This window comes from Uranotaenia lowii, chromosome 1, assembly GCF_029784155.1.
Source record: "Uranotaenia lowii strain MFRU-FL chromosome 1, ASM2978415v1, whole genome shotgun sequence".
Classification (NCBI taxonomy): Eukaryota; Metazoa; Arthropoda; class Insecta; order Diptera; family Culicidae; genus Uranotaenia; species Uranotaenia lowii.
The window spans coordinates 188,641,529-188,664,879 of NC_073691.1; the positions used below are offsets into that span (position 1 = coordinate 188,641,529).

A 23,351-nucleotide genomic window follows, 5' to 3' on the forward strand; every position below is an offset into this window, starting at 1 on the left:
ACAACAATCAGCGAAACGTTTATGTTGCGGAAAACGGAAAGGGGCCTTCGGAAAATCCCCGTTCCAAGGCGCAACAAAACAGCGGGGAGGTAACATACCCCAACAAGGAGTAAAAGTGTACAATCTTGATTTAACATATACGAATTTTGTAAAGTTAACACTAGATATGTGCGAAAAACCTGTCAACCTTATCGTTGATACAGGAGCGGACGTATCAATAATCAAAGAAAATCTGTTGAATGATTTTCAAAAAATTTTCATCAATCGAAAATGTACAATCAATGGCGTGACTGATGGAAAAGTCGAAACCATTGGTCGCACATCTACTAATATAATACTAAACGATACTTTAATACCACACCATTTTCAAGTAGTAACTAAAAATTTCCCAGTCCAAACCGACGGAATACTCGGTAGAGACTTTTTAGCCAAATACGGATGCAAAATATGCTTAAAATCATGGCTACTAACATTTGAATTTAATAACCAAATATTTGAATTACCTATAGAAGATAAGTTTAATGGTAATCTAGTTATACCTCCTAGATGTCAAATCATTAAGCAGGTAAATTTCGTAAATATTAAAGAGAATAGCGTAATTTTATCAAAACAAATAAAGCCTGGAGTTTTTTGTGCTAACACACTTATAAATCCAGAAATTCAATATATTAAGTTCGTAAATGTAAATAATCAGGCGGAAACTATTCCAGTTGATTTTGATCCTGAAATAGTGCCAGCCAACAATTTCGTCACAATTCCTACAGATAAACTGCAGGAGATGGACGACAAAAGATTGGAAAATCTTTTGAGCGAAATCAAAACTCCAAACTTAGGTCAAGAAATTGAAACCAAACTGATTAATTTATGCAAGAAATACAATGATATTTTTGCACTAAGTGATGATCAGTTAAGTGTGAACAATTTCTATAAACAAACAATCAATTTGGAGAGCAATACTCCAGTTTATATAAAAAATTACAGGTTACCCGAAATACATAGAGAGGAAATAAATAATCAAATAGATAAAATGCTCCAAGACAAAATTATACAACCTTCTATGTCACCTTTTAATTCACCCATTTTGCTCGTTCCAAAAAAATCGACTACAAATAAAAAAAAGTGGCGATTAGTTGTTGACTTTCGCCAACTGAACAAAAAAATAGTCGCGGATAAATTTCCATTGCCGCGCATAGATGAAATTTTAGATCACATTGGACGAGCTAAATATTTTACAACACTTGATTTAACATCCGGGTTCCACCAAATCGAATTAGACAAAAAATCAAAGAAATTTACAGCCTTCTCCAGTCCTGATGGACATTATGAGTTTAATCGATTGCCGTTTGGGTTGAATATTTCACCCAACAGCTTTCAACGGATGATGACGATAGCACTTAGTGGATTGCCACCCGAATGCGCATTCTTGTACATAGATGACATTATAGTCATGGGGTGCTCCGTCAATCATCACCTGAAAAACCTTGAATCTGTGTTCTTGAAACTTCGACAACACAACCTTAAACTTAATCCCGCAAAATGCAATTTTTTTAGACCTGATGTCACTTACCTAGGACACCATATCTCAGAAAAAGGCATTGAGCCGGACAAAACAAAATACTCAGCTATTGAAAAATATCCAAAGCCAAACAATACTGATGACGTAAGACGATTCGTGGCATTCTGTAATTACTACAGACGATTCATCAAAAATTTTGCAGAAATTGCCCATCCGTTAAACAAATTATTAAGGAAAAATATACAATTTGAATGGAGCGCAGAGTGCCAGAAAGCGTTTGATACGCTGAAGAAGCATCTGTTGTCACCAAGTATATTACAATTTCCAAACTTTAGAGAACATTTTACATTGACAACTGACGCATCCAAGGTAGCTTGTGGAGCTGTACTAACTCAAAAGTATGACAATATGGATCTACCAATTGCGTATGCTAGCAAAGCATTCACAAGAGGCGAATCCAATAAATCAACTATTGAGCAAGAGCTCACAGCAATCCATTGGGCGATCACGTATTTTCGACCATATTTATACGGGCGTAAGTTTACAGTTAAAACTGACCATAGGCCACTCGTATATTTGTTCTCGATGAAAAATTCTTCGTCTAAGTTGACCAGGATGAGGTTAGATCTCGAAGAATTTGATTTTGACGTACAGTATGTACCAGGCAAAACAAATTACGGAGCCGATGCTTTATCCAGGATCAATATAGATTCAGATACACTAAAAGACATGTCTGTTCTAATGGTACAAACCAGAACAGCTGCACGAAAAATCAAGACTAATGCTCAACAACAACAACAACAACAAGAAGTGAATTCCGAAGATGTAGAGACTGATCAACTCAAAATTCGTGAAGCACTTAACAACCGAGAAACACTCAATTTACCAAAATTAATTATCGAGCGCGCAGCCACACGTGATGGCATACAAATTCAAATTATGGATAAAGGCTATAAAAGGGAATTGACTCAAGCGTCAATCGTCCACACTAAGCTATCCAATATAAATCAAAACCTAGGTACAACTGTTAAAGCTATTGATGCTATGGCCAAGCATTTGAGGATAAACGTGTTAGCTCTAGCGCTAACGAGTGAAATCTTCAGAATTACAAATGTAGCAACTTTCAAACAAGTTTGCAATAATGAATTAAAACACACAAAAATTCTGATATCTCAACCAATTAAATATATTGATGAGTCGCATGAAATTGAAATAATTTTGAAGCAATATCATGACACTCCTACAGGAGGACATGTTGGCGCTAATAGATTATATCAAAAATTACGTTGTCAATTCGAATGGAACAATATGAAAAAAACTATATTTGACTATGTAAGTAAGTGTATGAGTTGTCGTAAAAATAAGCACACAGAGAAAATCAATGAAAAATTTGTATTGACACCTACACCACAGAAACCATTCGACTCAGTAGCAATGGACACGATAGGTCCATTCACAAAATCAAATTCTGGAAATAGGTACGCATTGACTGTACAGTGCGATCTATCCAAGTATGTTATAATTAAACCGATTCCAAATAAACAAGCAGATACAGTAGCAAGAGCATTTATTGAAAACATTATTCTTATCTACGGAACACCTACGATTATAAGAACTGATCAAGGTACCGAATACAAGAACGAAATTTTTAATAAAATAGCCGAATTATTAGATATGAATCAAAAATTTTCAACTCCATATCATCCGCAGACCATTGGAAGTCTTGAACGGAATCATCGTTGTTTGAACGAGTACGTAAGGCAATTTGTCAACGAGTCTCAAACTGATTGGGATGACTGGTTACCTTACTATTCATTTTGTTACAATACTACCCCACGTCCTGATTTTCATTTTACTCCATTTGAATTAATTTTTGGACATCAAGCAGTAATTCCACAAAAAATAATGAATCCCAAAACAATAGATCCAAATTACAATATTGATCAATACTATTTTGAGCTTAGAGAAAAGTTACAATCGGCAAGTATGAAAACAAAGCAACTTTTGGAAAGTCAGAAAATAAAACAAAACAAAAAACAGGAAACTAATGCAAATCCAATAGAAATCAAATTAGAAGACAAAGTACTAATAACAAATGAAAATAGGCATAAATTGGATCCTGTATATAAAGGACCATATACAGTGAAAAACATAAACCATCCAAACGTTACACTAATTGATGAAAAGAACAATAGTTTTATAGTACACAAAAATAGATTGATTAAAGCAAACTAAGAACAAATTTTAGTAAAACTATACAAAGAAAAAAAAATTGTGAATTCAAGCTCAAGTCCACGATAATTTTCTATGCAGAAATGCTAATGGCATTTCTTCCCAAAGGGGGATGATGTAACATCCCTACTCATTATTCATACTTCCTAGAAATGCAACCATTCACTTAAAAACATGCAGACTCAAAAACGACTGCATAAGCATTCTTTACTGGGTCATAAAATATAAACGCAAGGCCGTTTTGACACCCTTTTCGTATTTACATATTTTACCAAACAGCATGCGCGCTTTGCGTATGGGCTGTTCTTTCTCTTCCGCATGGGTCGCAACGCTTACGCAGCATTGCCCAATGCAACACATGGTTGACATTAAATTATTTTCAAAACATCGTTGGTGGCTTGAGTTTGGGTCGAGTAGGAAGTTTAGTTGTAAGCTAGATGGTAAGCCAGAATATAATATCATTGGCATTCATGAAGTAACTTTTGATGTGTTCATACTGTCATCCGAAATCCACGTCTAAGAATACCGCGACAAAAAAAACCGTGTTAATTCCCGAAAACCGTGTAAAAAAAAACCGTGCTAATTCCCGAAAACCGTGTAAAAAAAAACCGTGTTAATTCCCGAAAACCGTGTAAAAAAAGACCATTCGAATTCTGCAGCTTTGAAGTTCTGACACTTAAGACCTGAGACCTGAGACCTGAGACTTGAGACACAAGACCTGGACTTGAAAATGTAGACTAGAGACATGAGACCTGAGACTTTAGACATGACACCTGATACCTAAGTCCAGGGACCTGAGACCTGAGACATGAAACCTGAGACTTGAAGAATGAGACCAAAGACATGGGACATTAGACCTAAGACCTGAGACTAGAAACCTAAGACATAAAACACGAGACCTAAGACATGAGACATGGGACATGAGACCTGAGACATGAGACTTGAGACTTGAGACATGACACCTGAGACCAGAGACCTGAGACATGAGACATGAGACAAGAGGCATGAGACATGAGATATGAGACCTGAGACCTGAGACATGAGACATGAGACATAAGACATGAGACCTGAGGTATGAGACAAGAGCCATGAAAGATTAGACCTGAGACATGAGACTTTAGACCTGAGACAAGCTACTAGTGTTATTACCGCGAAAAATTATATAAGCTTCGATTACAACTTGCGACCCCTCTAGTGAAAGGGTTTGACTTGTAGGTGACGAAAAACAGTGTCGCGAAATCGCTAGTCCAAGCTACTAGTGTTAGTACCGCGAGAAATTAGTTAAGCTCCGATTTAGACTTGCGACCCATCTAGTGAAAGGGTTTGACTTGTTGGTGACGAAAAACAGTGTCGCGAAATCGCTAGTCCAAGCTACTAGTGTTAGTACCGCGAAAAATTAGTTAAGCTCCGATTTAGACTTGCGACCCCTCTAGTGAAAGGGTTTGACTTGTAGGTGACGAAAAACAGTGTCGCGAAATCGCTAGTCCAAGCTACTAGTGTTAGTACCGCGAGAAATTAGTTAAGCTCCGATTTAGACTTGCGACCCATCTAGTGAAAGGGTTTGACTTGTTGGTGACGAAAAACAGTGTCGCGAAATCGCTAGTCCAAGCTACTAGTGTTAGTACCGCGAGAAATTAGTTAAGCTCCGATTTCAACTTTCGACCAGTCAAGTGAAAGGGTTTGACTTGTAGTTGACGAAAAATAGTGTCGCGACTTCGCTAGTACAAGCTACTAGTTTTAGTACCGCGAGAAATTAGTTAAGCTCCGATTTAGACTTGCGACCTCTCTAGTAAAAGGGTTTGACTTGTAGGTGGCGAAAAACAATGTCGCGAAATCGCTAGTCCAAACTACTAGTGTTAGTACCGCGAGAAATTAGTTTAGCTCCGATTTCAACTTTCGACCGGTCAAGTGAAAGGGTTTGACTTGTAGTTGACGAAAAATAGTGTCGCGACTTCGCTAGTACAAGCTACTAGTGTAAGTACCGCGAGAAACTAGTTAAGCTCCGATTTCAACTTGCTACCCCTCTAGTGAAAGGGTTTGACTTGTAGGTGGCGAAAAACAATGTCGCGAAATCGCTAGTCCAAACTACTAGTGTTAGTACCGCGAAAAATTAGTTTAGCTCCGATTTCAACTTAACTTTTCGCGGTACTAACACTAGTAGCTTGTACTAGCGAAGTCGCGACACTATTTTCCATCACCTACAAGTCAAACCCTTCTACTAGAGGGGTCGCAAGTCTTAATCGGAGCTAAACTAATTTCTCGCGGTACTAATCCTAGTAGCTTGTACTAGCGAAGTCACGACAATGTTTTTCGTCATCTACAAGTCAAACCCTTTCATTAGAGGGGTCGCAAGTATAAATCGGAGCTTAACTAGTTTCTCGCGGTACTAACACTAGTAGCTTGTACTAGCGAAGTCGCGACAATGTTTTTCGTCATCTACAAGTCAAACCCTTTTACTAGAGGGGTCGAAAGTTGAAATCGGAGCTAAACTAATTTCTCGCGGTACTAACACTAGTAGCTTGTACTAGCGAAGTCGCGACAATGTTTTTCGTCATCTACAAGTCAAACCCTTTCATTAGAGGGGTCGCAAGTATAAATCGGAGTTTTACTAGTTTCTCGCGGTACTAACACTAGTAGCTTGTACTAGCGAAGTCGCGACACTATTTTTCGTCATCTACAAGTCAAAACCTTTCATTAGAGGGGTCGCATGTAGAAATCGAGGCTAAATTTGTTTCTCGCGGTACTAATTCTAGTAGCTTGTCTCCGGTCGCAGGTCCAAAGTCTCTTTCTCAGGTCTCAGGCCTCATGTTTCATGGCTCTTGTCTCTTGCCTCAGGTCTCATGTCTTATGTCTCATGCTGAGGTCTCAAGTCTAATATCCCTTGTCTCAGCTTCCAGGTCTCAGGTCTCATGTCTTATTTCTAATGTTTCATGTCTCAGGTCTCATGTCTCAGGTCTCAGGTCTCAGGTCTCAGGTCTCAGGTCTCAGGTCTCAGGTCTCAGGTCTCAGGTCTCAAGTCCCAGGTCTCAGGTCTCAGGTCCCAGGTCTTAGGTCTCGAGTATCATGTTCTTAGTCTAAGAGATAAGATTTTTCCAACTTCAAAAAGATTCTAAGTGTTTTCCTTTGAAAAGGACTTAGAATATTTTCTCTCAAAAACCGTGTTAATTCGCGAAAACCGTGTAAAAAAAAACCGTGTTAATTCCCGAAAACCGTGTAAAAAAAGCCGTGTAAAAAAAAACCGCGTAAAAAAAAACCGTGTAAAAAAAAACCTAGGTGTACTCGTTTTTCGTGTCGCTATCGAAAGTGACGATTAGCATCTTCAAGCGAAGAAATCATACACGAAAAGCGAAATGAAGATTCTCCCTTGAAAGTGAAATTGGCGGGGCCTGCAATAGCAATGGATAGAATGGATAGAACAAAGCAATGGATTTACAATTGAAGCTTTTATTTAGGTACTAAACTCGTCAGTTGGGAGGTTTGATGAGAACTAACTTAGTAGAGAGGAACTTGAAAAAAAATACAGTTCGATTGCCCGATTGCTTAGATTCAACAGAAAATTATAATAATTTTTCTTTCTTTTCATGACAAATTCAAAGCTTAAAACATGTGGTTGACTTTGTTCAAAGATTTCCACGTGGTAACAATAACGCACGTGGGTGAAAGTTTAATCCAGTATCCTCCGTACGGTATCCTTAAAATTTCCTTTCATCTCATCAAAGATTACTTCAAGGAACGAGTTTATTTTTTCGGAAAATGATACCGCTTTGTAAATGACTGAAAAAAGGCTGCTGCGGCATAGTCAGGAGGGAGCTTGGCGTCATCATGCGTCTGCCTGTTGATTTGCATAATTGTGTAAATTTGATTCATCCTAATTGATTGACTTTGAAGCTCGTCTGGAATGGGAGGCAAAATCATCTTTGTAACCCATATGTGTCAGATAAGACGAAGGCAGCAAGTGCGTGCGTGTGTTTGTGTGAAAAGGAACCTCTTCGTTCCTTCGATATTCCTGGAGGGGTGTGGATGATGCTTATTGTTTCGGGAAGATACGTGATTTTTGAACCTTGAAGCGCGTGTGATTTCTCGGATATCGCAAAAGAAAGACGACACTGATTAGATGCGTTTGATGTTGAAAGGGTTGGCATCTTGAAGATGGTGTTTGGGCTGTTGTGGTAACTGGACTATAAATTACCTGGCCATTCTTCGATCTAAGTACAGTACGGAATCGAAAGTTGCTCAAGACGGAAGGATTAACTGGAGCCGCCAGAAGGATACGGTACCCATGCATTGGTCCATGGTTAAAATTTAAAGTGTTAAAAAAGCCCCTGTGTCAAGTGTTATTTTATCGAAGCAAGTGTTAAGGTGGATTAAATTGCAAATCAAGTTCAAATTCATGTTTTTGTAAAAAGATTTTCTCGTATTAGTTGACTTCCATCACTCCATCCGACCATGAAGAAGCAGTTGCTCGTGACGTTGGTCATCGTGTCGTTGCTGTTAATTTTCACCGATGCGCAAACGTTCCAGTACTCACGTGGTTGGACTAATGGGAAACGATCTTCACCGGTTCTTCTTCCGGAGCAGCTATTCGAGCCCAGATCCTTCGGAAGCCAGGCGCCGATTGGCGTGGCCGGACATTTGCCCATCGCATCCCCGAAAGACAGCCTAAACGGTGATAAGTGAGTATTTGTTCAATTTCTGTTTTTCGGAGCTTATCTTTTATTTTACTAACGGTTGCCATGGACTGAACCTAGTGTTGCTTCAACAGAAGATGAAAACGATTTTGTAAATACCATGTAATTGAGCAAATCTAATAAATTTAATTCTAATTTTATGAAGGATTAATCACCGTAATTTCTGTTTGTTACTTTAATTAATCGGCCTCATTGGTGAAAAGTGATGTCCGTTTTAGTAGGGACATCTAAAGATTATGAAATTTTTTATAGATGTATAGAAGGTTAGATGAAATGAAAGATGGTGAAAATGAGCGGGTAGAATTTATTTAGAAGCATTATCATCACATATCAAATTTTTGTTTCGCACGGGCCAACCACTATGAAGTGGTAAATACAGATAGAGTTGTGGGGCGAACCACGCTTGGCCTACTAATGTGTGGTGGTAGATGCAACTCAATCTGTAAAATAAAAACGTGTCAAAAAACCGTTTGATTTTGGCGACACTTGATTTTGGCAACACAATATTAACGAGCGTGTTGCCAAAAACGAACGGGATCTGTACTTAGTTAATGATCCCGCATCTATTCTCCGGCGAATAAAAAAATACTTGCACAGTTCTTGATGAACGGCTGGATTTCAAGAGTCACACAAACTTCATTGTCGACAAAGCTTCGGGAAGCCTGGGACTTTTTTCACACATTACGAAAGATTTTACATTCCCCTACTGTCTGAAGAGTCTACAGAGCTACAGTACAAGCTTGGTTAGATAATCCTTGAATATGTCTCTGATGATCGCATAGACGTATCCAACGGCGTTTTTTGAGGTACGTATTTCGACGTCTGATCTGGCAGGACCCGTTCTTACTTCCAAGCTATGAACGCCGCTGTCGCCTGAACGACATCGACACGCTGCAAGCCCGCAGAACCGCCACTCGTGCGTCTGTTGTAGCTGATCTTATACAGCTCAGAGCTAGCTTATTTGCGTGCCTTGCGAGTCCGTTCCTGCAAAAACATCTAGCAACGAACAAGGAATTTCGAATGAAAATCGGCAAAGATCCACGCGACGAAAAGGGACCAGCGATTGGAAACTTTGGACAAGGAACTGTCGATCTGCATCATCAATGTGCACAGCACTCACCTTGGAGGTACCGGTGACGACAAAGACGAATTCTAAGCGCAGCTGGAACGTGAGGAGGACCGCTGTACATGATATCAAGATTGCATCGGGGATTTTAAAGCTCAGGTCGGTCAGCAGAAGGAATTCGAATGGTCGTACGTAGTAGCTTTTTGCAGCACCACCTCCCACGTAAGTACACCTGGAGATCACCGTTCCAAACACAATCACAGATCGACCAAACAGCTGGCACTTCTCGGACATCATCGACGTCAGATCCTGTCGAGGCGCCAACATCGATTTAGACCACTATCTGGTGATGGTGAAGGTGCCCCCCCCCTCCTCTGCTTAGCGAACAACATACGGAACCGACGTCCGCCTCGGATAAATATCGCACGACTGAAGCAACCCGAAATCGCAGCAGATTACGCACAATCGCTCTAAGCAGCACTGCCGAAAGGGGGCGAGCTGAACGAAGCCACTTCTTGAAGGTTGTTGGGATATCATCAAGACAGTCATCAACATCGCTCCAATCGAGGTTTTAGGGATTGTTTGCAGGTAAAGTAGATTTGGTTGATGATGTAGAATCGCATTTGGGTGTGAGGTTTTTTTCCCCAAAAAGGCAACCTCCAAAACGACGACAGCGCCACACGTCAATAGCACACAACTACCATGCCTCATCAAACCACAACCAGATGGCTTACACCTACGTTACCGAAACCGCTTGGTAGCCAACAACGATCGACAGCGAGGACAACGAATTGTGATCGGGTTCCGAGAGAGGTGAAGGCAACGACCTGAACTGCCGGTTCAAGACCGGTCAAAATGCGGCTGCCAAAAGTATTCAACGCGAACAGTTAAACCGCGAAGTGTTGAAGAACTTACAGCCAGACACCAGGTAAGCCAGTGAACCGAAGAACCGCCATTTTGAATTCGCCCAAAGGACTCGATTCCTAATGCAAGTTTTCTCTCACTAGGACCTCTTTGGTTTAGGCCAGAACAACGCCAACCATCCTAACGATTCCGGATTGGCAACAGTCGTGTATATTTTCCGTTATCTAAAAGGCGAACCCGACTCTTTGATACAGCCGACGATCGACTAGCCACCCTACAATCCTTGGGTGTCCACGCTCCGAACCGGCGCACTGCACGAATGGACGAACGCAAGGCGTTTCAAAAACAAGATCGTGGCTTCGCGTCCGGCTCCGATTGTCCCTGCGGTAGTTCCTGGCCAATTCGTCGCGTCAACAAGGGCTAGTCCCTACAGTTTAGCCAAGTTACAAGAAAGTGGGAGGAACAAGGCACTGGTGCAGATAATGTTTTCCAATAAATTAACGAGAAGTGCAATAATTGGGGTTATTCCGATCATTTGAGTGACATTCCCTGCGACTTGTTTTGGATAAGCGTGCCGCCCTGAGGCCCAAAGAAGGGATTCTCTTACTCGCCGGTGGGGGTGGTAAGAGCAACACTTACAGGTGATGGACAAATAAAAGCCGCGCAGCTGAACTCATCGAAATGGGCCCAGAAAAGTTGGCCGATTGCTTGCATCGGTTGATGGTCCGGATCTTGGACATAGATCAGCTACCGGAGGAGTGGAAGGAGAGGGTAATATGCCCCATTTATAAGAAGAGCGACGAATTGAACTGTGAGAACTACTGAACGATCACTGTCCTCAATGCTGCATACACAGTGCTGTGCTGTCCCGAATCCTACTCCGCCGCTTAACGCCACAAGCAAACATATTCGTGGAAAGTCATCAGGCCGGCTAATAGATCCTTACACTACGGCAGATCCTTCAAAAAATGCCGTGAACACAAAGTCCCTACGCACCACCTTTTCATCGACTTCTGTTGAGATAGCAGAATTGGAGCAAGGACAGGAACAACCAGAATCCAAAAGGCTTTAAGAGTTATATAAAAGTACGTCTTTTTTAAGCGGAGTTCAGTTCCGGTACTAAGTGATAAGTTTTTCATTATAAACAAAGCTCGTTACTAAGCACTGTTGCTATGGAACAACTAGAATTGTTGAAAGGATGGATCATGGATTGCTACTTCTCCAACAACTTCAAAGTTGCATTCGACACGATCGACCGTAACGAGCCATGAAAAATTATGGACGAGAACGGCTTTTCCGGGAAGCTGACGAGACTGTTTAATGCAACGATGAAGGGAACGCGGTGCTGTAAGCGGATCTTGGATGAATTGTCGAGTTTATTCGAATCGCGCGAAGGGGCATAACTTTCAACAGATCAAACCAACTTATCTGCTTAGCCGACGACATTGACATAGTCGGCAGATCATCAGCGGCGGTGAAGGAGATCTACCGCAAACTGAAATGCAAAGCAGGAAGGATTGGGTTGATGATTAATACCGACTGATCCCGCTTGTCCAGCAATAACAAGGTCACGATCGACGGCGAAGAGATGGAGATAGTCGAAGGCTCTGTCTATCTTAGCTCACTGGTGACCGCAGACAACACCAGCCGTGAGATTGACGTCGAATGATCAGCGGAAGTCATCGCCTACTATGGGGCTCTTGCACGAAGTGTAACCTGTACATAACGTTCCTTAGACCGTTTATCCTCTACTGGCAAGAGACGTGGATATTGCTTGGGGAGGTCCTGTGTACACTCGGAGTATTCGAGCGACGAGTGTTAAGAACGATCCTTGGCGGCGTGCTGGAGAACGGAGTGTGCAAGCGAGGGATGAACCACGAGTCCGTGCGACTATATGGCATACCCAGTATCCAGAAGGTGGCAAAGTCTGGACGGTTACGCTGGAGGACATATTACGAAAATGCCGGACGACTGTCCTGCAAAATAGGTGTTCGCTGCGAATCCAGTAGGCACCAGACTAGCAGGGGCGCAACGAGCGGGGTGATTTGACCAAGTAGAGCGTGATCTGGTGAATGTGGAATTTCCGAGAAATTGGAGAACGGTTGCCATGGGCTGAGTGAATTTTGTTCATCAAGATATGTCGTAAGACGGAAAACTTTGGAAATAAAGCTTAGCTTGATTAACTATTCATATCCCGTCTATCGTCGCTGATCTGATTTCATGAAAAACTTACTCTTCCACATTATTGAACCTAGTCCACACTGTGCAACATGAAATGCGACTTAAACAAGTAGGTATACTCAGCAACCAAAATTGCAGATCAAGTTGCTTATAGTGTGCACTGGGCTTTAGGAGCACTTATACTAAGCGTACAACGGGATCTTTATAGCTTTTCGCTCGTCTTAGATTGAACAATTAAGGGGCTAACACAGCAATGATGGGTGTTGTTTAGACTTTAAACCGCCTTTCCAAGCATTATTGGGTGCTGTGTAGCTGTATTTGTAGTTGATCTCTTAATTTTAACCTTTTGTTTTGATCATTATGTGATTTGCTGATTTGCAAATTGTATGAAGCGCCTACACTTCGGCTACTGTTAGACATTGCGTTGCGACAAAAGTTACACCGACTAGTTCAAATCCGTCCAGTATCGCCATAGAAGAATGAAAAAACAATAGAAATATTTTCGCCTTGATAAACTTTTTTTTAAATTTTGATGATATTTTCTTGAATTCCTGCATTGCAGACTAATACTGAAGCGCTTCCTCAAATCGCCATGCGACGCTCGGCTCGCCAATGCCGCCGCCATAATTGTGAACCGCAACAAGGATCTTCTTCAGCAGCTGGTCGGAAACCCGGATATCCTGGGAAACGCGTTGGACCTCTATGACCCACTGGCAATCGCCGCCGCTGATCAACAACAACAACCGGCAGCGCTGCGACCGCATCACCTTATGATGGACAGCAGCGAAGGAGGTTCTCAAACGCCCACCGGTGCTGCCGGTGGTGCCGATGATATACGCTTCAAGCGCGACATTTCCGGTAGCCGAGATGGCCGAAAGGTTCTTTGAATCGGCGACCCGTCCTAGCTTTCCGTCTGGCCGGAACTCTGAACACCTTAGCGGACATTTCTTCGGGTTTTGTGGCTTTTGCGGAATCGGCCCTTACTGACTGATGAAGTCACTTTTGGAAAGTTAAATACAACTCGGAGCTGTGGGGCATTGTTTGTGTGCGGAAACATTGTACTGTTTGTATATTTTATCATTTGGAGCTGTACAGAAAAAAAAAGTGATTTTGCAACTCAAATACAGTAGCTATCGATAACAATAAAAAAAATGAAATAATGAAGATCAAAACATTTAATCTTTCGTCAAAACCGGAAGTCCCAGCAATACCATATGGTATGGAGATCGGTTCACATTTTGAGTAGCCGACTAGTAAATCGCGTTAATTTAACATTTTAAGAACGACAAGGGTTGCGCCATCTAACGATACTTTCATACTTGGTGCAGTTGTTAACTTTCACTCGCATGTAAACCTGCTAAATTCAATTCGAACAGGTCCTCTGCGACGAAAATAAACAGGAGGGGTGAGTTGCAAACTAACCGTTTCCAAAAGCCATCTCCCTGTGAGGACCCCTCGTCTTTGTTTATTGTTACAAGTGCATGATGAACAGAAAACGCAAATCCTCCTACAATGAGACGAGATTACACAGCGGATGATAATTTCTGGGGCGTGTGAGTGTTGGTGCGAATTCGAAAAGCACCTCTTCCGGCATGGTTTGAGGGGTGCAAAGGTCGCGAAGGGAATGTAGGGTGTTGCTGTTGTCCACGGCTATCGGATTACCACCGCCGCAACGGGAAATGGCCGGATTCGAAACCAGAGGGTAGGTACCTAATTGTTTTGTTATGATTGTTGAATTTTGGATCCGGTTTCAAAGCTTTAGCACTCGTCATCGGTGACAAGTGAACGACGATGGCAAACAATGATTACAATGATAACGATCGATAAAATTGTTACTTACCAAAATAGGGTAGAACAAATCAAACAATCTTGTCAAAGTGAAAAAAAAAATGATTCTGGGCCGAAAAATAAAACCCCAAGGCGACCCTCGCACGTATTAAAGTTAAACATTTTTTGATAACATTATAAAAATTTCCATTAAAATAATGAACATTAATTTTCGCAAAATTGGTGTGTACAATCCTTTTTGTTCGCATTTTCCCATACATTTTGTATAGGTTTTAGGATGGTACCGGATGTTGAGAACATATACAAACACTCAGGCCAAATCTTACTATAATTTACATAAGAAAGATGCGTCTTATGAACCGTTTTTTAGTGCAAAATTGTTTTTCATAACAGTCTTAAAAAATTTCTGCAATTTTCGTAAGAACATCTTTAAAAAAAAGAAGAAACGGCATTATAAAAATATAATGAACACATTCATTTATTCCTTCATTTTCTTCATTGTCTAATGAGGCACTCTCCGTGAAGTTTTAAGTTTTCCTTGAGTGAAATGTAATTGTGATCTTTTTAATGGTAAGTTTGAGTTGAAGTTTTTCTTGTGAACGTTAAATATATTTGCAAACTAAAATACATTTTCTGCTTTACTTTTCAGCATGCTGACCGGCAACAAACGCAAGCTCAATGATCCGTATGTGACAAAAAAAAACTTTATTGGAACCGGCTGTTCATGTGCTGCCGATGGCGATTATGTATGATATAATTTTAAACAAATTTCACAGAAAATAAAATGAATACCTCGAATATCTGGAAATTTAATTATGTGCGTGAGATTTTCTGTTTCCATAAGACCCACTTATGAATAGTAAAAAATAACTCTCATTAAAGAAGGTGTTCATCTCAGAATTCATTCGCTTCATAAGACAATCTTTTGAATTTCCATGATTTTTCTTATGACGCCAGTTCATAAGAGAACCTTATGGCATACTTAAGAGTATTTTTCTGAGTGTACATTTTGTAGATTGATCACAAAAACTCCTGTGTAAAATTTCAGCTCAACCGGACTTTATTTAGGGATGCTTAGAAGCGCTTAGTTTAGATTTTTCCCTTTCAAAACCACCTGAAAGGACCAAGGGAAAGCGGAATAATCAAAAATTTTTGTTCAGTAGCTATCAAAGATGTGGAAGCAAAGTTTATAACTTGGCTTTTTTGGTTCTTTTTTTCTGCACAAGCACCGCACCCAAAGCAATAGGGGAAGCGTCACTATAAAATATTTTTCTATCTTGGTCTGAAAAGTACCCAGCGCCAAATTGTTCCTTAACTTGATGAAATGATTTAATGCTTACAAAAGAGGCCAACCCAAGAAAGCTCCTAAGTTCTGAAACGTTACATGGCTCCCGGAATTTTCGAAGATCAGCTACTTTCTTTTCATTTGTACGAAAACCATCCGCATCTAGTTCATGCCCTAAAAATCGTATTCTCTTTGGAAGCTTTTGGGAGCGCAGTTTACTCCAAACGTAAATCTTGTAATCTTCGATAATGTTTTGGGCTTCCATCATTTCTAACCTCCGCCTTGCCCCGACCCTAAATGGAACGGGTAAATTGAAGTAATTGAATTGAATTCTAACGTGAACAATTGAGTTGTCAAGACGAAAATTGACCTTCACCCCTGGCATTTTTGGGAATGGCTGGATCGTAGACAAAGAAGATTAACGCTAAGACCCATTTTCAGCACATTCATGATGCAGGCAGTTTCTCGACCAAGCAGCGATCTGTAACCATCTGGTATAACCATAAATTTTGCCCGTACTGTAGGTTTTCCTAGCTCTACAGTTTCCACGCTGACTATAAATGATCATTTTACCATCATCGGTCGTTTCGAGGCAAAAGCTTTAACTACATAAGATTCAAGAGGGTGGCAGATTTTGCAATCCTAGCTTATATTCCTGTCTAAATAAAGCCTAATCGCTGCCCATATAACGTCTGATCCAGAGTCAATGAGGATGGAAATCCTTGGAAGAACCCTGATCGGCTGGTTTGGATGCAACTTCATGGGATTTACACGCCTTGGCGTAATGTCCGTCATTACCGCACTTCCTGCACTGTTTTTTGATAGCGGGGCATATCTCTCCATAGTGCCTTTTGTTGTAGTATCTTGGGCGGCGAGTTCTCCGAACTAGGTTGAGTCCGTCAAGATTTTTATGTTTTCTGTTGTCGTTAATGCTCTCGATCCAGTAAGTAATCCGGTCCACCCTTGTTGTAAAAGCTTCCGCCCGTGTATCTGTTTGAACGACTGTTGCAGTATCTGTGATGTAGATCATCTTTAGCGATCGATTGATTCCTTATTCCTTTAAGGAGCTGGAATCTGATCGGAGCGTCTTCAAAGTCTCCACACGGGTTAGATTCCGTAGGATGTAGAAGAATGTTGTTTGCCCTCAGGATTTCCTGGAGCTGTTCACCCATCATAAGGAACTATAGGGATTAAGGTTGGTGAGAAAATAGGATAAGTATTTAGTGTTGATTAACTTTAATTCCAATGAGTTAGTCAAATCGATCGTGTAGTTATTATGATTTACGAACGCGTTACCTATGGTTGAGTCACTACCCAAAACTGTTAAGACTTCCCCAATTCTTGCCTCTGTGTCGGCTTTTCGAAAATGAACACTACAAGGAAACGCTAGATAATTAAGTTTCGAGCTTTGCTCGCCCACTTTATTCCCCTTCCGCAAGGCAGTGGCACAAACTCTCCTACCTCACGCGTCTGCTTTCGGGCCCCTCTCCTTGCGTATACCTCCTCCTCGTTAGGGACCGGCAATATCAAGACCTCCTGTTTGCGCGGCGAAACTACCGAATTGCTAGGGTGGGTTCGGTTAGCCAAAAGTAGTTTGCGGCGTGAGGTCGCAATTCCGTGTCTCCGGCACTTGGTGACTTTCAGCGGAGTCACACGGCGCTGATGGGTGGTATGCGGCACGTCGAAAACTTCGTGGTTGTAAGTCACGACGCCCTCAAGTAGGAGTCAGCGGACCGTCCACGGGTGGAAGCTGTGATCGGCGTTCAGGTGAGCTGCCTCGTGAAGGCAGGTCCGCTCCACTCTACACTTATTCACCAGCACTTCCTAAACATTTACATTTATGCGAAGAATCTTGACAATCTTGGCTAGAACATTTCCATGGTTACAGCGCTCCAATGAGCTACTGAGCGAGCGTGTTTGAGTGAAGTGAGAGCCGAGCGTGGAATTACGACAGTATTGGTGAAACTGATAGTCGGTGAAAGTGTCAAGGCGCCCGCACAATAGCCTGTCGGACGTCGCGTCACGTTACATTTTATTTTGGGCATAACATTTTCCGTTTGAGCCATTTTTTGGCCCGCTAGAAGTGGTCGTTGGGCGAAAAACAGAGAAAAGATGGGGAGCGTTATTTGTCTGCCTAACTACTAGGGCAATTCACTTAGAGGTAGCCTATAGTCTGACTTCGAGTTCTTGCATTATGGTCGTGAGAAGTTTCATCGCTCGGCGAGGTTCTCCAGCAATATTCTACAGCGATCGAGGAACGAACTTTATTGGAGCTCACAGAGAGCTTAAAGAAGCTCTAGCAAAACTTAATCACGACTCAATAGTGGAGGAATTCATCAGTTCGGATACGGATTGGATTTTCAACACTCACGCTTCCCCACACATGGGCGGAAGCTGGGAACGACTCGTCCGGTCCGTGAAGCGAATACTACCGGAGCTGCAAGTCTCAAGAAAACCGAACGACGAAGAGCTACGAAATGCGTTTGCCGAAATAGAAGGTACCTACATTGAACAGACGCCCGCTGACTCATGTGCTTGTTGACTATGAATCGTGTCGGGGTGATCACCCCCCCCAAGAGGCAAAAATCCGTTACAAAATACCCGCAAAAGCTCGAATTTCTATAAAAATTGGAACTTTTCTTAGTAGATGTGCTTTACAATTTTAAAAATTTTCCACTCCGTGGGGGTGTTTATTCAACAAAAAACTTAATTTATCACTTAAAAGGCTCAATATTGAAAAAAAGTCGTTCCACCAAACTCAAGCAGCTGTAACTTAGGATTCCCTGGACTGAATTATACCAAATAACTTTTGTTAAGTTGCTCAACAAAAGTGTCTTGTTGAGTGTTGATTTGAAATTTGCTATAAATGTAGGGACAACTTTTTTTTAAATTGTCACTAATTTCCCTCATATGCCTCAATTAACACGAGCAAATCGCAACAAATTTTAGTATTTGCTTCAAATTCAGAGCATCTGAATTCTTGATTTTGTTTTCAATTTTAATGAAATGAAAAATTTATAAAAGTCATACAGGGGGGGGGGGGGGGGGGGGTTAAAATGGTTATAAGTTATAACTTATAACTTTTTTTTTACAACTAAATTTATTAGGTCTTTTACTTTCACAAAATTTAAATGTGCCGAGTGTATTCAAAACTTAACATTTAACTATATAGGTTAGTAGAGGAGGGGGCCGTAATAGTCGCGGCTACTCGACGGTTAGAAAAGTTTACTAGGGAGGGAAAAGGGATAACAAAAGGGTTGTATTCGAAAACAGCTTCCATTGCGGTCCGGAACTTATAACTTATAACACAGAAATACTTGAAATATTTGTTGAAATATTCTGCATAGAATCATATATTTATTGACTTCAATTGCAAAATAAAAAAAAAAACAGGTTCTGAATCACAGTAAAGATTCTCTTTCGCGAGAATATTTCACGTTCAATTAATCCACCATTCAAATATGAATTATAAACTTAAAATTAATAACCTATATTATGAAATTCAAAAATAAAAATTTAAATTTAAGATCTGATTTTATTTAATTCTGTTTGAAATGTATCACATCAAACATTCATATTTTGGATGACTGTGAAAAAAATACAACTACTGCCAAATAGAAATCAAATATGAAATATTCATAGTAAGAGTTTAAATTAAAAAAAATCCTCTCAAGAGATTTCAGCAACAATAAATCGAAGAAAGAGATAACGTTTTATGACCTTTGGGTTTCCTATTAGTTTTTAGTGCCAAAAAGGAACAAAAAAGTATTTATATCAGCTGTTTCAGGAATTGGTGTTGGAGATAGAGATTCAAATTCATCTCTAGAACCCAAAATCGGCATTCAAAACTATAACTAAATTCACATTTTTCAAAGTGCAAAGAATTTGAAAACTGATTTCAACTTATTTAGGAGCTCTGAATGCAAATTTGTATTATTTTAACAGCTTTTTTCCGGTATAAATTTTGAAAATACAAGGCTCATTGGAGAAATTTGTGCACTTGCAGACGTGTAAAAAATTATAGAAGTAAGTATCTTTCCCCATTTTGTAAAATACGAAGATTATCTAGACGAAATCTGTATTGTTTTTTTTCCGGGAATTTGTTACTTTTTAGCATTCTTCCCTCTGACCTGCATCGTTGAATGAATAAAGAATAATGAAAAGATTTAAAATATTTTTCGTTGTTCAGGTTAGTTACTTCATCAATTATCATTGATCGATTTCACTCCGAACTGCTATGTTTTTAAATTACTCAATGCCAGAAAATAAGAAGGGAAAAAACTGACAAAAAAATCGAGTTTGAGACGCAAAAAGCTTCCAAAATCAGTTTGCCACGGTTTATTTTTTTTTTTTTTTTTTTGTTTCGATTATAGTCGTTTTACCATCTTTATGGCATTCGCGACTTTATCAACGTAATAATAATTACGTAACGTTTTAATTTTTCCCTTGTGAATTAAATATATTCCCTTATCATTCCGCTATTTTTCCGGCAACAAGGCATTCTGCTTTCAGCTTATCTACACGATAATATTGAAATTTTAATTTAAAATTTAGCTTAAGGTTTGATATTCTTAACTGAAAGCTTGGCTTTTTCAGTTGCAAATGATTGAGACTGTTCACTAAAGAAGAGTATTAACATTAAGAATCAACCCTTCATTTCATAGTTTTCTTTATAATTCAAAATTATTTTAAAAATTGGTAATTATGTGAAGGTGAAAAAAGATTAATCACTTTTCTTTGTAATTTATTTGTTGTAATACGATTAATATTGAAAATTTTGAATGAAAACTTTAAATTCAATAGCAAATCAAATAAAATTCGGTTCCAGAATTTAGAAACTGATTTTGATAATCGAATTCTACTTAATTTTTATTTAAAGTGTTGATTTTATATATTGTGTTCAGTAAAATACCCCAATGAAGAATTCAATGCCTGTTAGTTATGTTTGTTATTTGTTTATCGGGCTTATCGGTGAAAAGTAAAATACTTCCGATAAATTATAAAATACCAGAGAGCTCAGGAGAAAAATGAAGATAACTTGATTTTTTTTTTCTACGTGTTCATCTCTCATTAACGTGTGTATTATTATCATTGAAAAAAATTACATTTATTACGAGAAATTTTTTAAAGAGCTCTTAAAGTGACAATTCTAAAATACCAGATATACCTACAAATAAAAAAAAAATATCAACATTTTTTCGCTGGTTGTTTTATAAAGGGATAACACACCCCCCCCCCCCACCCCCGCAATCCCTCCCTTCTCCTTTCGCTCACTCAAATGATTTTTTTTTTCACCAGATATTAACGTTCTTTTACATTAACTGATTTTTGAAAATTGAAAAATCACCCCCCCCCAAGAGCTGACTCTAGGACCGCCCCTGGGCTGGTGTCTCAGGCAATTGCAAATCAATTTTGGAAGCGATGGCTACGCGACTATCTCCCCGAAATAACCTGGCGAACCAAGTGGTATGATCCAGTAAAACCCATCGAAGTGAAAGATATCGTCGTGATAGCCGATCCCGATCTTCCTAGAGACTGCTGGCCTAAAGGACGAGTAATCAAGACGACCAGTCGCGATGGTCAAGTGAGGAGAGCCTGGGTTCAAACTTGTAAATCCATCTACGAGAGACCTGCAGTCAAGATCGCCGTGTTGAACGTAAGAGCTCATAGTAGTAAGCCGAGTCCGAAGTAAGGAACATCGTCTTACTGGGGGGGAGTGTTACGAGGTCCCTCGTTATGCTGCTTCTCAACCCGCTGTCAGCGGAGCCCTGACAGAAGAAAATGAGAAACGTCAAGAAGGTTGGATAACTCGCGGAGAGCGGGAAGATTGAAAACGTGCTTTTGCAACAGATATCGTATCGTGAGAAGTCATATTTCGAATAACAGAAAATTCATTAAATTCAATTTTACCTTCCGGTGTGCAAATCAGTTCATGGCATTAATATAAGCAAAAGTGTTCACTAAGAAGTGTTATTAACGCTGTAAGTAATGATTCATATTGTCTAGGGATTTCCATTCACTCATTAACGCTGGTTACAGTAAACCTAACCTGATTGGGCATCTTTAGGCAGTATCTTAGACAAGGATCTGTAGCGAACGTAATGCTATTAATGGTGTAAGTAATAATCAATCCCTACCAAGGGCTCTAATTCACTCCTGAACATTGCTTACAGTGAACCTAACTTGATTTAGGCATCGTATCTAAACGTTAAACGGAAAAATCAATTGTCCGCATAGCACAGAATAAGATTACGAAAACACGGATGAATGACTAAACGTGAGTTGTCAGATAACCTAAAAAGTATAAATCCAAACACACTTTGTATCATCGCAGGGATTTAAAATATGGACTTTAATCACACTCGGCGTATTTTTAATCCGGAAATTCTGAAGTTGTCAATCGACAACAGGCATTGAAAATGAATCCCAAATTGCTCCAAACTTCATGTAACTTATTTGAATGTTGAAAATGCATAAAATACTTACTTTTCACTAAGGTGGTCAATAAATTTAGCTCTAGAGTGGTTCTAAGTAATAAATAAACTTAACAAATAGGAAAAAATATTAAATTTCAATGACAAATTACCTTAAGTCTGGAACCGATAAGAACCGAAAAAAAAATCAACAAACATAACACGAATCGGAAAAAATGACAAATATTACAAAAATGACAAAAATGGCAAGAATAACAAAAATTTAAAAAATTAGAAAATAAAATCTTTGAAAAAAATCATATCAAATATATAGTTGTTTGCGTGCAGCCTACGTTCAGGAGCACACACGACGCACCCCTTTCCGACTTATTTTCCGAACCGTTTGTAAAACCCATGGGTCGTCTGTTTTTCGCCGAACACGATCCGTCTCTTTCGCAGATATTACTTTATAATTAATTTATGTGGATGAGCGATTGTTGCTTTGGGTTCGCCGCTGAGCTGCCGAGCGTTCAAATTTTTCCCTAGGGTATTTACAACAGCCGTGTCCTGCCGTCACGTAGCAACCGAGAAAGAACAATCCACCCACGATTCGGTAGACACGTTCATTGAAAAAAAAAATGACAATAAAAGTAGCTCGACATCTCTCGCTCGCATCGCAAGGCAAACTTGGGCCTGTCTGTCAAAATGTGACCGGTCCCGATGCAAAATGTCGGTCAAGACTTGGGGTGCGTGTTTGCGAAGCGAACAATTGGGCTTGACGGAAGAGCCAAAGAATTAAAACAAATTGCCAACCATTCGAGAGAACCAGCAGCAGAGCTATCGGATTGCTTGTCAGCGCCTACTCCGGTGCAAATCTTGACTGAACGTCGACAAGATTCCGCTGTCCGATTCGAGATAAGGAAACCGGAAGCAGTGCGTTGAAGTAGGAGAAAAAAAATCTAATCAAAGCGAGCAGACAGACAAAAGCGATTTAAATAATTTTTCATCTGGAGATAAACTGCTGTAGCTCTGGTATTTTCTTGGTTCCGGATTTTCTTGTTCCCCATAAGGTGAGTAAGCGCGCATACTGTAAAGAGATCCAAACTGGGCTAAATAAACAAACCATGAATATTCATTTGGCAACCATCAGATGGAGCTCCGGATCCAACTAAGCATATCCACTTACAAACAGCCGGTGTGTGTGTGGTAATTCATTTATCTTTAAAGATTTCAATTTCCACAAATTTAATCAACTGAAGCCCCGGGTATCGCTTGCTAATGTTAGTTCATATATTTTCGGTGCAAGCATAGGGCTTGG

At 40.0% G+C, this 23,351-nt stretch overlaps 1 protein-coding gene and 1 long non-coding RNA gene across 2 annotated transcripts; both read left to right on the plus strand.

Moving 5' to 3' along the window:
* Positions 1 to 7,946: 7,946 nt before the first annotated feature.
* On the plus strand, positions 7,947 to 13,705 carry LOC129740590 (pro-corazonin-like). The gene is made up of 3 exons (XM_055732295.1): positions 7,947 to 8,107; positions 8,170 to 8,421; positions 13,110 to 13,705. The coding sequence occupies exons 2-3, from the start codon at positions 8,195 to 8,197 to the stop codon at positions 13,432 to 13,434; spliced, it is 552 nt and encodes a 183-aa protein (XP_055588270.1). The 5' UTR covers positions 7,947 to 8,107; positions 8,170 to 8,194; the 3' UTR covers positions 13,435 to 13,705.
* LOC129740597 (uncharacterized) lies at positions 8,450 to 10,882 on the plus strand. Its single transcript, XR_008736299.1, has 2 exons — positions 8,450 to 10,430; positions 10,510 to 10,882. It is a non-coding gene; the product is annotated as an uncharacterized LOC129740597 (long non-coding RNA).
* Positions 13,706 to 23,351: the final 9,646 nt, after the last annotated feature.